A 15,113-nucleotide genomic window follows, 5' to 3' on the forward strand; every position below is an offset into this window, starting at 1 on the left:
TTTTCTAAAAAAAGGCAAATGTAACTTAATAGTTTTGTAAATGGGAGAGGGGGAATCTATAAACTATAAATACAGTTATTTTATTTTTTGTACATTTTTAAAAAGAAAAAAATAAATATTCATAATGTAAGAGTAAACTTCAAGCGTCCGTGTTTTCTGAGAGGTGGGTGTTGGGGCTCTTCGGCTGATTGGGAAGAAGCCTCTGTGTGCACTGGGAAGGTTCTGGGCTCCCTGTGGGCACCTCAGGTCCTTGGCTCCAACACAGCAGGCATTTCTTTTTCCGGTTGCCCCATTGTGCCTCCACCCCAAGGTTAAGTGAGAAGAGGCTGAAGACATCACCAGGCCTTGAGTATGACCACAGAAGGCCACCAGGATGGCTATTCTTTCTGTTCCTCGGGGTAGGGAGTAAGCTCTGTCCATCCACGTTTCTCTGCCTCACTCCCCACTTAAGTTACCACAAGAGCCTTTCATGTCCTTTAATTCATCATCACCCACCTTTTCACAGATGCTCAAACCATGTGGCTGAAACACCAAGCTCATCACAGCAGTCTCTTGCTCTGGAACCCACAGCCTCGCTCGTATCCACCAGCTCAAATCCCAGTATTTCTCAGCATTTCCTCAGTGACCACCCACCCACCCACTCCTTCAACTGTCCTCCAAGATTATCTCCCAAGAGCCTCTCTGTTCCAAACAAGCGGCTTCTGCGTTCTTCCACATCTTCACCTTCTCTCTGTATACACAGCGTTCAGATCTTGGCTAAAAATCCACCTTGGGAAAGATTTCTCTGACCAGCTTCAACCCTGTTGGCATCTTCAGCAGCCTGCACACCTGGACCAGTGGGCGTTAAAGAGGAGGCTGGGAGAAGTGCCTGTTGAGGAGGCTTCTGGAGAGATCATGGATCAGAAATGGGCCAAAGGCCCCTTTGCCATGACCTGTGTTCCCCAGTATCAGTAGGAGGTCTGAATGCACTCCCCCCACCCCCACCCCCGCCCAAGGAGGTCCTGCCAGGCATTCACTAGTCTCGCCTCCTCTCCTGAAGCAGTCCTCCCTGGACTCATGGCAGCTCTGGTCCTGCCGTGAACCTGGCTCCCCACATGTGCCACCCAACCCCCACCTCCCTGTACTGGGACTCTGGGTGGGTGAAGATGACCAACTATCAGGGCCCCAGGGTCCAGGACTGGCTCTTGCCTTCATCTCTATACCAACTCAGTGCAGTTAGCATGGGCCGGGCACTGTGCCTGGTGCTGGGGATGGAGAGGCAGGTTAGATGCAGTCCATCCTCAGAGGCCACGATGTGCCAAGTGATGACAGCCTGGCATCATCTGTGCCAGGATAGCGGTTCACTCTCAGAGAGGCAGGGCTCGGCAGTCACCCCAGTCCCAGGGCGCACAAACCCCTCTTACCCTTAGACTTTCACGACGTGATGAGAGGTCACCAAACTCTAACCTCACTTTGGGAAGGTTGCCCACTCAAGTATCTGCACCCCTGTGTCTGAGGATCAATGGCATATTAGCAGCCAGGGCAGCAAGTGCCCAGGATCTAAGTCCTGGACACACAGTCATCATTCAAGTGTAGAGAAATCTGAAATGCATATATCATTGGTTAGATATAAAATATATCATTGGCCTTTGGTGTGGACATCTTTTCACTCTACAATAATCTTTCTGTTGTAGGTGGATTTGACTGATACTCTGCAGCCTTGGCAAATACAATATTCTTTCTCTTTTTTCTTCAGCCACCTGAAAAACCAGAATATTTCAGGAGAATGCAGGCATACCCCTGCCAAAGATGAAAGGCTTGTTGAAGCATCTCCATTTTTCCTAAAGAAAGCAGTCGTGATTGCCCCTTACTTTGATTGAGACATACGGACTCCTCACCTGGCTGGTGGCCCCCTCTCCACACCTGAATTAGACACTCAGGGAGTCCAGGTTTAGGTTGGGGTGTTGGGACAATACCCTGAAGATAGGAGTTTCGGGCTTGAAAATGTGCTGGAAATTAACCCATTACCCTCCAACATGTGTGCGAGTGAAGACTCCTGGTCAGGTTGGAGGGTCCCAGCCACCTGCTCATCATCACTGCCGTGAGTGACACGGTGTTCCTTGTGCTCATGCAGTCCTCATAGGCATCAGGACCACTGCCGAACCATAAAGAGAAACTGAGGTACAAAAGGATCCCCCTCCAGGCCAACTCACTCCAGCACGAGGGCTGGTTGGCCTATGAGACGCCTACTACAGCTGACTTTCAGCCTCTTTTTCCTACATTCATGACCCCTGTGCTGGAGGCAGAGCACAGTGACAGCAATAACAAAAACCTTGATCGGAACTGGCTTTGAGGCTGTGGGCTCTGGATCGTGTTATCTTTTCTATCGACTCTTCTCCAGACTGAGAGGTCCAGGGAGGGGAGGAGAGGATGCTAATTTCCCACTGAAGAGGAAGGTGCCTCCGTTTCTCCTTCCATTGCACCTAATGTTGAGACTAGAGTTTACAGCTCTCATCAGTTGTGAGGAAGGAGAAGAGGTGAGAAGAAAGTGAAGGCCATGAGTGGAGGGAAGTAAAGACGCCCACATGTAGACCTAGGATGCTCCTGGACAATGCTTTAGGCCCACAGACCCTCTCATCCCTCTTTCACAAACCCTGCTTCCTTGTGCCTCCAGGGCTGAAACCATACCTAGAAGGAGGCCAGCACAGCATCTGGACCCTCACTCAGGCACAGATTCAGCTGGAGCAGTTTAGGCACAGAAAGCTCAGGTCCCAGACAGTCATATTAAACAATCAACATGCTTGAATGCCAAGCTAGAGGGACCCAAAGTCAACTGATGCAGGACCCACTCCATAGGAAAGGATTCATAAATATATCGATATACATAGATATAAATATAGATATATATTATTAAATTCCCCTGTGGAAAGTGCCCCCGGGGTGTATCAATGGGATGGGACTGCACCCCCAGCATCCCTTCCCCACCCTAAACAAGGGTATGAATAGTCGACCAGTCTGTATCATCCTTCAAGTCGTAAGCCACTTTATTCCAGTCCCTTGAACATCACAGGCTGAGCTGCTTTCAGACAAAACAGACTCCATTTCCAGAGGTCCCTCAACAGAGCAATGACAATGAACAGCCCAGCTCAGGAGTGACATAAGCGTTTAGGCATTCAGCCTTCTGGGTGCTGCTGAGTCCCTTGGCCACACAGTGCATTGGATCAGACATACAAAGGACTGCCTGGGAAGGAGAATAATGAGAAAAACAACCCTCAAGAAAACACAGTCAGGGTCAGTGGCAGGCCAGGACAAGGACTACTTTCCGTCCATCCCGGGCATATCAGCAATGATCAGCCCTGTGTCTGCTCTGTTTCTTTAACAGCTGGAGATGCGCTCCCCTGCTTCTTACCCCAGCTCTAGGCTCTAACGAGCAGAGTGAGTCCAGCTCAGTAAGATGTCATGACTGAGGATGGAGTCCAGATCGGTTTTCCCCGACATTAACCAACTCTACCATCAAGGAAAACTAAAGGAGGAATTAGGTCTTCAATCAAGAGCAGAAGAAAGTGGGATGCAGCTCATGAACATCACCTGTAGAGGTGCTGGGTCCCCATGCCATTGTGCATGCCACTAGGTTAATTCCCTAGTTTTCAAAACCAGATTTTACCACTTGGCCAATGGGGGAACTCCGAAAGTCTTAAGATGTAAAACCACTATAAAAAAAGCCGACACTCAGAGCAAGAGGATTATTTTACTGAGTCCAGGTCTCAAAATTTCACCTTGCAAAGTTCGTTCGTTTTGGTCAATCACACAAATGCAGATTTTTACTATCAGTTTAAATGGAATTGAGTAATACCCAGGAATCTGGAGGTTAGAATAGGCTCAGCATCATTTGCCTTATAAAGTTTATCTTTGTGTGGTTCATGGTCTGTAGGAAGTCTGCAGCTTGGCTGCAGCCCAGGGAACCTGTCTGCCTTCTCTTGGGGTAAGATCTCCTCATCTACATCCTTGAGTGTCTGGGCTTCCCCTTGCCTACTGCTTGTGAAAATATGACTTACCTGTGACCAGCGACTTTGACTCTTACCTTTCAATACAAAGGTCATCAGACCAAAGAGCAACTCAAATTTGTGTCGTCACTTCTGGAAATAGAAGTTTGCTTTCAGAGAACACAATGATGGAAAATATTTTTTTGGATTCTCTATAGCAGGCCTTGGAAATCAGACACAGTTGCTGTGCCTTCTTCAAGATGAACCAGATGACTGCCTAACCTCTGACTCTCATAAGGGTCACTGGGGGCATGGAAAAGTCAACATTCCAGCTATGGCTTCCTAACTATATATGTGGATTAAAGCATCGGGAAACCCCCAGAATTTATGCTATTTGCGGTGGGGGAGGGTGGGAAAATCTACAGAACATCATCTGCTCAGAAAAGCACCACAGCTCCAATCCAGCACTGCATCAGTGAGCTGCTGGGTTGGTGGGCAAACCCACATCCTAATAAATTGAACATTCTGGTGCTTCATTTGACACGTCCCACTCAAACCTGCCCCACTTCCATTCCCTTGGCAGTACCACTGGAAAAGCACTCAAAATTAAGGTTGGGCCCTGGTCATGGTTACTTTGTACTTTTCTGGAGTATATAAAATATACCTGCTGATGGGTGCATTTGTGCAAAGACAGATATGACTTTAAAACAAGACACGGACATTCATTACAGCTGGCTTACTTCACAATAAACTACTGAAAACAGTCTTCTGCAATAAGATTGTATTAGTGCTCACTAAACATGCATTTCATTTAAACAAGGCAAAACACTTAATTTGGTCTGCAATACCCAATATTTTATATACAGCAATCTTTTTTTTTTTTTTTTTAATCACAATAGGCAACAAGATGGGTCTGGTTTTGGAATAAGTTACCAGTTACACTCAATTTCCAAAGAAACTCAGCTCAACTAGTGTAAACTTGACAAGAAATAGCTGAGCCACCTTTTTCTTCTTCTCTATGAATTTACCTTGAAACGTTCACAGCTTAGAAACTACAGCCTATTTGGGAAGAGGGTGGGGTGGGCCTCTGGGGGGATCCCCCAGGTCCCTTTAAGGGTCTGGCCCCAGAGGATTCCTGGTCCCCGGGGAATCCAGCAAGTGGTGCCACCACCCCTCGGGCATGTATGACTCCAGACCCAGGTGGCGAGTTTTGTTTTTCAAACAGGCCCCTCAAGTTTACAACAGAATCACTGGACTGGATTGTTTTCCCTTCCCTCGCCGCCCCGAGTCTTCAGTTTTAGATAGACCACAGACTTTTGAATCAAAGGAAAAATAATAATAACGATGAAAAATCGTCAGAACAACAGACACCAAAGTCTGTGCACGACAGCGCTGTCCATGCTTCCACAAGCGCGGGGGGTCTAGACATTCCCACGAAGCATCCACGACAGAGGAGCTGAAGGCGGCACGGAAGGATGCGCATCCGACCGCAGGGGGAACAGCATCACTGTCAATATTGTTTGGCCAAAAAAAAAAAAAAATCCAAAGAGAACACAGGCAGCTCTACAGTTGGTGGGGCACCGCGCTCAGAACTGGCCGGCGCTGCTGGGGTCACACTGCAGGAGGCGCACGATGGACGGGTCGCTCTTGGCCCCTCGGATGAACTCTTCCAGGGAGAGTTTTCCTGAAAAGCAAGAGGACCAGTGAGTGTTGGCCGACGGAAGCCGGATGGACGGGGTCTTCCCGATGCATCTCCAGGGCGGCGGCGGCAGCACCCCCTTTCCCGGGGTCTCACACCAGCCGTGAGCCCCACCTTCTGTCTTTCCGAGCTGAGACTCACCCCACCCCCGCCCCGGGGGCAGTGGGGTCGCTCTTCCAGAGCCAGGGGGCGGGGTGGGTGGGTGCTGGGTGCCCTCCAAGTGGTCCCTGCCCTCGTGGCCTTTCCAGCGACAGGCCACCGGAAGGACTCAGTGTCCATGGAAGAGATTGCGCTCGCGCCTTTCAGAGAGTGAGCTGGGCTCCTGCTGCACATCCCACGGGGTACTGGGCCGTCGGGGCTCCTTCGGGTCACCTGGGTACACCTAGGTTGGCCTGTGAGCAGAGGGGTCTGAAGAAACACCTGGGGGGAGGGCTACTTCTTTTGGACAAGGTGTGAGGAGGGCTGCCCTTCCCACCCGGGGTGAGGGAATTCCAAAACAGAGAGACGACTGTGGACTCGTTCCTCCTACCCCGATGGACTGCGGGAGGAGACTGGCTGTCTGAGATTCCACTCCTATTCCAGCTCCTTTTCCTTTCTACCTAGGCTAGAGTATGTATTAAGTTCCCTTCCAGAAGTTTCCTCAGCCATACTGTCAGTGGGGAGGCAAAGCTTCTCCCCCATTTCTGGGGGTGGGGGCAGAGCGAAGCCTACATTCAGCGAAGAAGTCTTGCTTCCTCCAGTAACCCGCATGCTTCTGAATTGGCTTGGGAGCTAACTTGCTGGGGGCCCAGACTTTTCAAGTTACAGGCCGGGTGTTAGATGCAAAGAACTTCTTCAGGAGGAATCTAACTGCAGGAGACTCTAGATGAGGCCTCTGCTCCGGGCTCCAGCCTTTGGGTCTAGAAGCCTAGAGCAGAAGCACCAAGTCTCCTGGTTGGGCAGAATCTGACCCCCTGCAGACTTAAACCCCTCCCTGTATGGCTCTAACTTCCCCTCCCCATCTTTTTCTTAATCATGGATTTCCATGAGGAAAACACAGGGCTTTTAGCAATAAGATGCATTTGAGAAATGGAGACACTGTCGGGGCTCTGTGAGCCCACTGTGGCCAAGTCCCCTGGCAGAAGCTCTCATTTCCGGCAGGGAGGGTTTGATCCCACATGTCTGGAACTTCTCCCATCCTTCACCCCGATTCTAAAGAGAAGGTCGGGTCACAGGCAGGACACAAGCCCCCCTGTGCTCCTCTGGAACAATAGGAAAATGTGCAGTTTAATGTCAGGGCCTTTACTCTTCTATTAAAAGAATCCTGTTTGTTTAGTCTTTGCAAGACAAACTATTTGCTGTGAATCAAGGCACACAAAGGATTGTAATGGCACCTTTGTGAAGGAAGAAGCAAACAAGATTGGCTTGTACCCTGCAAACCCAGATTCTCAGGCCGCTTGTGCCCCAGAGGGCACAGGTATAGAAATTGAGGCTTGCTCTGACACAAAGCCTTTGTCAGGGCTATATGAGTAACTTTGCTCATATATTTGACAAGAATTGCTGGGAAGCCCAGCAGAATAGGCAAGCCGGAAATAACAGCAAGAGCTGTAGATGACTCAGGACTTTTTATGGGACAGGATCTGTGTCAAAACTTTAAACTCAGGTATTACATCTAACTAGGGTTGTCAGAGGGGCTTCCCTGGTGGTTCAGATGGTAAAGAATCTGCCTGCAATGCAGGAGACTAGGTTCAATCCCTGGGTCGGGAAGACTCCCTGGAGAAGGGAATGGCTACCCACTCTAGTATTCGTGCCTGGAGAAATCCATGGACAGAGGAGCCTGGCAGGCTACCATCCATGAGGTTGCAAAGAGTCGGACACGGCTGAGCAATTAACACACATACACACACACACACAGGGCTGCCAGATTTGGCAAATAAAATACATGATGCCCAGTTAGCTTTCAATTTCAAATAAACAATAATTTTTTAGTATGTTCCAAATATTGCATAGTATTGCATACTTATACTAAAAGATCGTTTGTTATATACCCAAAAATCAAATTTAATTGTACCTCTTTATTCTATCTGGCAATCCAGCATCTAAAAGTCCACTGTTTTTGAGTCTGAAATCCATCTTTCCTTTCATTTCAGTTTTGCACCCCTGTTCTGGGTTTGAATTGTGGGTGGCTCTCTTTGGGTGAAATCTGCTGGCCTAACCCCTCAAAAGCTGAGGTGCCCCACTTGGTTCTGGGAAACCCTACACTTTGGCGCATGTGCAGGAAACTCCCTGGGCAGGCTGGGAGGGAAGCTTCAAGGGTCTGAGTGGATACAAAGCCCCTCCCCACTTTCTGATTAGCTAGCCTGCAGGATCCAGCCTACTGCAAACCACTCAGGTCCTCCTCCGTCCTCCCCATGCAGGGAGCATGCAGCAAGAGCCATGTTCACAAAGGACCCTGAGCTAGATCCTGTAGCCAATAAATTGTCATGTGGCATTTCCAGGCCTGGGTGATCTAAACCCTCCAGCAGTCCCCTCTCTGAGCAAAACCAAGCAAAGTAGCTGTGGCCTCCTACCATCTCTATTGGTGTCCATCTGGCGGAAGATCTTTTCTGTCCTCTTCTCTGGGGTCGACTCATCTTCAGGCATTTTCATTACGGAGGAAACCATCTTATAGATCGCCTGGGGACAAGAAGCAACATGGTGGCGAGACAGAAACACAGTTTGGTTTTGCACCCAATGGCCTAATTATTAAATCTCCCAAATGCAGGGAGCAGGCTCTGTTCTTGCTTCTCACTTGTTGTAGAAATCAGACGTGCCGTGGCTGTGAGAGCAGCCAGGCCAGCAGAGCTTGTCCAGTGGCAAGGACCTTCAGGAATGACAGCTGACCAGAAGACCCACCTCTTACTCCATGCCTCTAATCTTACTGTGCATATGAACCCCCTGGGAATCTTATGAGAAGGAGAAGCTGATTGAGTAGGGTGGGTTGGGAAATGGGGGTCATAAGATTCTACATTTCTAACAGGGATCCCGTGTGATGCTGTTGCTAATTTTGGGGTTCCCACTCTCAGGCTGTAGATGACATTCCTTGGGCCAGAGAGACAGGTTAGGGTCTACTCCCTGGGTCCCTGGAGGATGATAAAGACTGTTTGTAAGGGCCTGCCCTCCTCCAGACATTACCAATCCATCCCAATGCCCTCTCCACTTGTGTGTGGCAATCGTCTTGCATTCCTTGTCAGCTATCCCCCAGGATAACTGATAACTGTCAGTTATCCCCCAGGATGGGAACCATCTGCCCCTTGAGAACTGGATGAAATAAGTGCACAATAAAAGTAAGGAAGGCTGGATCTTAAGGAAGGCTGAGCCCCAAAGAATTGATGCTTTCCAACTGTGGTGCTGGAGAAGACTCTTGAGAGTCCCTGGGACTGCACGGAGATCAAAACAGTCAATCCTAAAGGAAATCAATCCTGAATATATCCATTGGATGACTTAATGCTGAAGCTGAAGTCAATACTTTGGCCATCTGTTCAGAAGAGCCAAATCATTGGAAAAGACCCTGATGCTGGGAAAGACTGAAGGCAAGAGGAGAAGGGGACGACAAAGCATGAGATGGTTGGATGGCATCACTGACTCAATGGACATGAGTTTATGCAAGCTCCGGGAGACAGTGAAGGACAGGGAAGCCTGGTGGGCTGCAGTTCATGGGGTTGTGAAGATGCACACACGACTTAGCAACTGAACAAGTGAGCTGCCTGTATTGGATCTAGGACTCCACAGAGCAGGGAGAGAAAAGGCACAAGCCCAGACAGCACTTTGAATCAAATCGTGTCTTATTAGCTCCAGTTTCTGTACATCCCCCCACAACCACCCCACCAATTTAATGGGATTAAACCATGAAGAGGCCAGGCTATTTTCCTACTTTATTTTTAGCAATGTCAGTGAGAGGCCCAGCAGGGACATCCTGTTTTTAATTAAACTTGAAGAGCCCTATTCTTGTTTCTGTGTAAATACTAAGCAATGGGACACTCAGGAGCCCGGTTCTGGCTTGGCCCTACGCAGACTCAGGACAGCACAACTTGTGGCCGGGGGTCTTACCAGTTTCCTCAGGGCCTATGATTTTTTTTTTTTTCTTTTTTCCTCTGAATGAACCACTTCTCAGAATGTTGGAAAGGAAGGACTCAAGTCTGAACTGATAAAGGTTGTGGAATTAACTGAGGGCAGGCACAATTCCAAGAGCTAAAGTTCACTCTTCTCTCTGAAGGAAACCAGGCTGACTTTTCATCAGAAGACATAGGGTTTTCTAACAGGACACCCAAGCCCCACAACAACTCACCAGGGGCAAAAAGAAGTTAAGTGGCACAGGGCTGTTTCTAGATTATCGGTAAAGAAGAGCAGCCGCCTTAGGAGGACACCTCATAGCAGGAAAGGAGGGTAGAAAGAGGCCAGGAGATCTTTCTTGTAAATGCTCTTAAAATGGTATCAACATCTATGTATTGAACAGCATCAGCACTTTCTTGTTTAGAGCCAGAAGACTATAAGAAAGTCAGTAAACCCACAATGTTTACAAAAGTGCTCCCTGCCTTTCACAGACAGGGAGGGGATCAGGGAAGAATAAGGGCCATACCCCTTCTTTCCAGCAAAGCAGCTCCATTCTTATATTAGTTTTCACATAACATTTCATTAATACTTGAAAGTCATTACTACCCAGTCCCCCAGCCACCACTCCTGTTAGTTTGTTTCTTGGTAAATAGCCCTACCATCCACTATTCTGTAATCAACTCAAAGACATCTTCAATATCTCTCTACCACCTGTCTCCACAGGCAGGTGGTCAACTTGACCTATCAAATCTGCTTCCTTGATATTTTTCTTAATTTATCATTCTTGCCCATTCCTCCCACCACTGTCTTGTTTCAAGTCAATGATGGTACCCATCATTTTTAGATCTGGGCAATTACTATTTGTTTCAGTCTTATATAAAGTGCTCTGCAAAGGCTGCTTCAAACAATCCCTTCCAAAGATCCCATTTACTCCCCTAAAAAGACATTCTGGAGCTGCCATGCTTTAGGACTTCACATTTTGGGGGGTGATACTGAGTTTGTTTCTGGAATGTTTGATTGTGAGATACCAATGTCTTAGTGGAGAGAGATATCCATTAACAGCTGGACAGAGCAGAGGTGAAGGCCTGGAAGTACACTGCTTCTTCATCCATAAAATGGGGCTAAGAAAGTTATCGTGAGGATTAAATGAGATAATACACAGGTAGCAGGTGGACCAATGTCCTACAAAAATTCATGTTCACTCAAAACCTGTAAATGTGACTTTATTTGGAAATAGGGTCTTTGTAGATGTAACCAAGTTAAAATGAGATTCTATTGGATTAGGGTGGGCCCCAATCCAATGATGTATCCTTATAGGAAGAAGAAGCTTATACACATACACACAGGGAAAATGTCATGTGATGATGAGACACGCACAACCCCCAAACACCAAGGATTGCCAGCCACCACCAGAAGCTGGGAGAGAGGCATGGAACAGGCCCCCACTCCCCCGCCAGGAGTCTCTGGAAGGAACCAGCCTTGCCCACATCTTGATATTGGACTTCTGGCCTCTGGAACTATTATAGAACAAATGTTTTGTTGTTTGGAACTGCCCAGTTTATGGTGATTTGTTACAGTAACCCCAGGAAACTACACAGCATGAAAAATACTTAACATAATGCGTGGCCCATAACAAGCACTGAGAAGATGAGAAAAAAAGAAAAGGGAAAGAGGGCTAAGGCTGGAACTCTGCTTGGGAATATCCTTGTTTAGGGAACAGGAGAAGGAAGAGGAGTCCACAAAGGAGGCCTGGAGGGCACAGCCCAGAGGGGGCCTTTGGTTAGTAGGCATTCATTTGTCTTGAAAGATGTATAACTTCAACTCTTAAACTATAATGTGGCTTGTCATGATATGACTAATCCCCTAATAAGAAAGGGATAAGCCAAATATAATTGATAAACAAACACTAAGGTTAGTTCTTAGAGAAAGTCACTAGCCTGGACAAATGCTTTAAAGAATTTTCTCCAGGAAAGAAACTGAAGTTGAATTCAGTGTAACATCTGTGGTCCACACTTGTAATTGAGTATTAGGCAAGAGTTTGGAGCTGAATCCCCAAGGGCCATGTCAAGCTGGATTAGAAGCTCTCACTACCACCCCTACTTCCTTTTTTTTTTTTTCACAATCAGAAAAGAACAGTGTTTCAGGTCTTCAAGGCACATATTACAAGTGACATGGTGTCTATGACACAAATTTAGAAAGATCTTTGGGAGGATAAAACCACTCAGGCAGTGGTTCTAGAAAAAACGTAACCAAATCTTTCTATCCCTGATTTAGATCTGTTGTGACACAAATACGCACGATCTGGTTTGCCTGAACTGGTCACAGTTGGTGCTCTTGAGACTGGGTCAGATTAATTTGTGAGTCTGTTTGGTGTTTGGGGACAGCAACCCTTTGTATGACCAACACCACAATCTCCCTTCGCATTAGGGGAAAAAAAATCCCCATGTTGCGAATAGAAACAAAGCAGTGCACTCTTCTTAGACTGCCAGCATAAGCCCACTTCCTTCCTTTCTTTTTCATCCATTCAGAAGATTGGAGCTGTAGACTAGGGTGTTATGAAGCTCACTCACCTTCATCAAAAGAGCCAATCAGCTTTGAATCACAACTAGGAGGGATAGTCTGATTCTAAGACAACACGTATTTGAACACCAAGCAGTGTAAAGCAATCATTACCATCCAAGGAATGAATGTGCTAACTAGAAATTATTCCAACCTGGTCGTTAAAGTGAGTTCCCCGAGAACTGCTACGGGTAACATTGTGTTAGCCTCTATATTCCTCTGGGAAAGCCTCTAGTTGGAACTTGAGAACAAATCCAGACGATCTGTGCCCCAATAGTCTGAATGCAGGAGGTACATCCATGGACTCAGGGCAATAGCTGAGATTTGGGGAATTCCTGGTGCCAACCACACTGTCTCCTGGAAAGGTAGCTCTTTCTGTTACTTAAATCCCATAAGCATCAGAGCAGCCCAGAAAGTCTGGTTACTTCCCAGCTGGGCTGGTGTTTGGTGGGAAAGACAACAGCTGGAGCAGCCTGGGTACTCCTAAAGCTATCTGTACAAGCACGTCTTTCTGTGGGCTCCACCCTTCAGAGGTTTAGTTGGGTTTGTTAACATACATTTTATGATGAGGTAAACTGTGGACATGAGTTTGAGTGAACTCCGGGAGTTGGTGATGGACAGGGAGGCCTGGCGCACTGTGATTCATGGGGTCATGGAGAGTCAGACAAGACTGAGCAACTGAACTGAACTGAACTGAAACTTAACATAAAACTTAATGGAAGATTTGGTTACTTTGTCCTTTGAATGGGAAAGGACCTCCCTTTATTTTCCAGAGGAACATCCTGTCCCAGCTCTAGAAACTTCTATAGAATAGCAGTCAGTCAGTCAGTCAGTTCAGTCGCTCAGTCGTGTCCGACTCTTTGCGACCCCATGAATCACAGCACACCAGGCCTCCCTGTCCATCACCAACTCCCAGAGTTCACTCAAACTCATGTCCATCGAGTCGGTGATGCCATCCAGCCATCTCATTCTCTGTCGTCCCCTTCTCCTCCTGCCCCCAATCCTTCCCAGCATCAGAGTCTTTTCCAGTGAGTCAACTCGTCGCATGAGGTGGCCAAAGAATTGGAGTTTCAGCTTCAGCATCAGTCCTTCCAATGAACACCCAGGATTGATCTCCTTTAGAATGGACTGGTTGGATCTCCTTGCAGTCCAAGGGACTCTCAAGAGTCTTCTCCAGCACCACAGTTCAAAAGCATCAATTCTTTGGCGATCAGCTTTCTTCACAGTCCAACTCTCACATCCATACATGACCACTGGAAAAACCATAGCCTTGACTAGACGGACCTTTGTTGGCAAAGTAATGTCTCTGCTTTTTAATATGCTATCTAGGCTGGTCATAACTTTCCTTCCAAGGAGTAAGCGTCTTTTAATTTCATGGCTGCAATCAGCATCTGCAGTGATTTTGGAGCCCAAAAAAATGAAGTCTGACACGGTTTCCACTGTTTCCCCATCTATTTCCCAAGAAGTGATGGGACCAGATGCCATGATCTTCGTTTTCTGAATGTTGAGCTTCAAGCCAACTTTTTCACTCTCCTCTTTCACTTTCATCAAGAGGCTTTTGAGTTCCTCTTCACTTTCTGCCATAAGGGTGGTGTCATCTGCGTATCTGAGGTTATTGATATTTCTCCCGGCAATCTTGATTCCAGCTTGTGCTTCTTCCAGCCCAGCGTTCCTCATGATGTACTCTGCATATAAGTTAAATAAGCAGGGTGACAATATACAACCTTGACGTACTCCTTTTCCTATTTAGAACCAGTCTGTTGTTCCATGAATAGCAGTAGCCAGCATTATTGAGTAATACCCCATGAGAGATAATATTATTATGATTACCCTGTTTAAGTTATATGCAGAGCACGTTTTGCGAAATGCTGGGTTGGATGAGTTATAAGCTGGAATCAAGATTGCTAGAAGAAGTATCCAGATATGTGGATGATACCACTCTAATGGCAGAAAGAGAAGAGGAACTAAAGAGCCTTGATGAAGGTGAAGGAGAGTGAAAAAGTCAACTTAAAACTCAGTATTAAAAACTAAGATCATGGCATCCAGTCCCATCACTTCACGGCAAATAGAGGGGAAAAGGTGGAAGCAGTGACAGATTTCCTCTTTTTGGGCTCTAAAATCACTGCGGATGGTGACTGCATGGAATTAGAAGATGACTGCTTTCTGCAGGAAAGCCATGACAAACCTAGACAGTGTGTTAAAAAGCAAAGACATCACTTTGCCGACAAAGGTCCATACGGTCAAGGCTATGGTTTTTCCAGTAGTCACTTACGGATGTGAGAGCTAGATAGTAAAGAAAGCAGAGCCCTGAAGAATTGATGCTTTCGAACTGTGGTGCTGGAGAAGACTATTGCGAGTCCCTGGACAGCAAGGAGATCAAACTAGTCAATAATAATCTTTGGAAGCCCTGAATAATCTTTGGAAGGACTGATGCTGAAGCTGAAGCTCCAGTACTTTGGTCACCTGAAGCAAACAGCTGACTCATTGGAAAAGACCCTATGCTGGGAAAGATTGAAGGCAGGAGGAGAAGGGGACGACAGAGGATGAGATGGATGGCATCTCCGACTCAATGGACATGGACTTAGGCAAGCTCCAGGAGATAGTGAGAGACAGGGAAGCCTGGTGTGCTGCAGTCCATGGGGTCACAAAGAGCTGGACATGACTGAGTGACTGAACAGCAACAACAGTCCCATGAGGGACGCTGGGTTGTCCCTAGAAAGGTAATCTACTTGTCATAACTGTTTTACGATTACTCTAGAGGCAGGTGCTATGATTCGTTCCAGTTCACAAGTCATGAGAACAATGTACAGACAGGTTAAATA

The 15,113-nt window shown here is 47.1% G+C and overlaps 1 protein-coding gene across 6 annotated transcripts in view; it reads right to left on the bottom strand.

The window, feature by feature from the left end:
* Positions 1 to 3,025: 3,025 nt before the first annotated feature.
* The window catches only part of NCALD (neurocalcin delta), a 481,050-nt gene continuing 468,962 nt past the window's right edge, over positions 3,026 to 15,113 (bottom strand). For all 6 annotated transcript variants that reach the window (XM_055432078.2, XM_055432074.2, XM_055432079.2 and 3 more), the window contains 2 exons: positions 8,211 to 8,316; positions 3,026 to 5,646 (listed from right to left, as the gene is read on the bottom strand). In XM_055432078.2, the coding sequence (XP_055288053.1) occupies positions 5,549 to 5,646; positions 8,211 to 8,316 (204 nt within the window). In that variant the 3' untranslated portion in view covers positions 3,026 to 5,548. The remainder of the gene's footprint in view (positions 5,647 to 8,210; positions 8,317 to 15,113) is intronic.

Source organism: Moschus berezovskii, chromosome 16 (assembly GCF_049115385.1).
Source record: "Moschus berezovskii isolate FMDL1 chromosome 16, NW_MosBer_1.0, whole genome shotgun sequence".
Lineage (NCBI taxonomy): Eukaryota > Metazoa > Chordata > Mammalia > Artiodactyla > Moschidae > Moschus > Moschus berezovskii.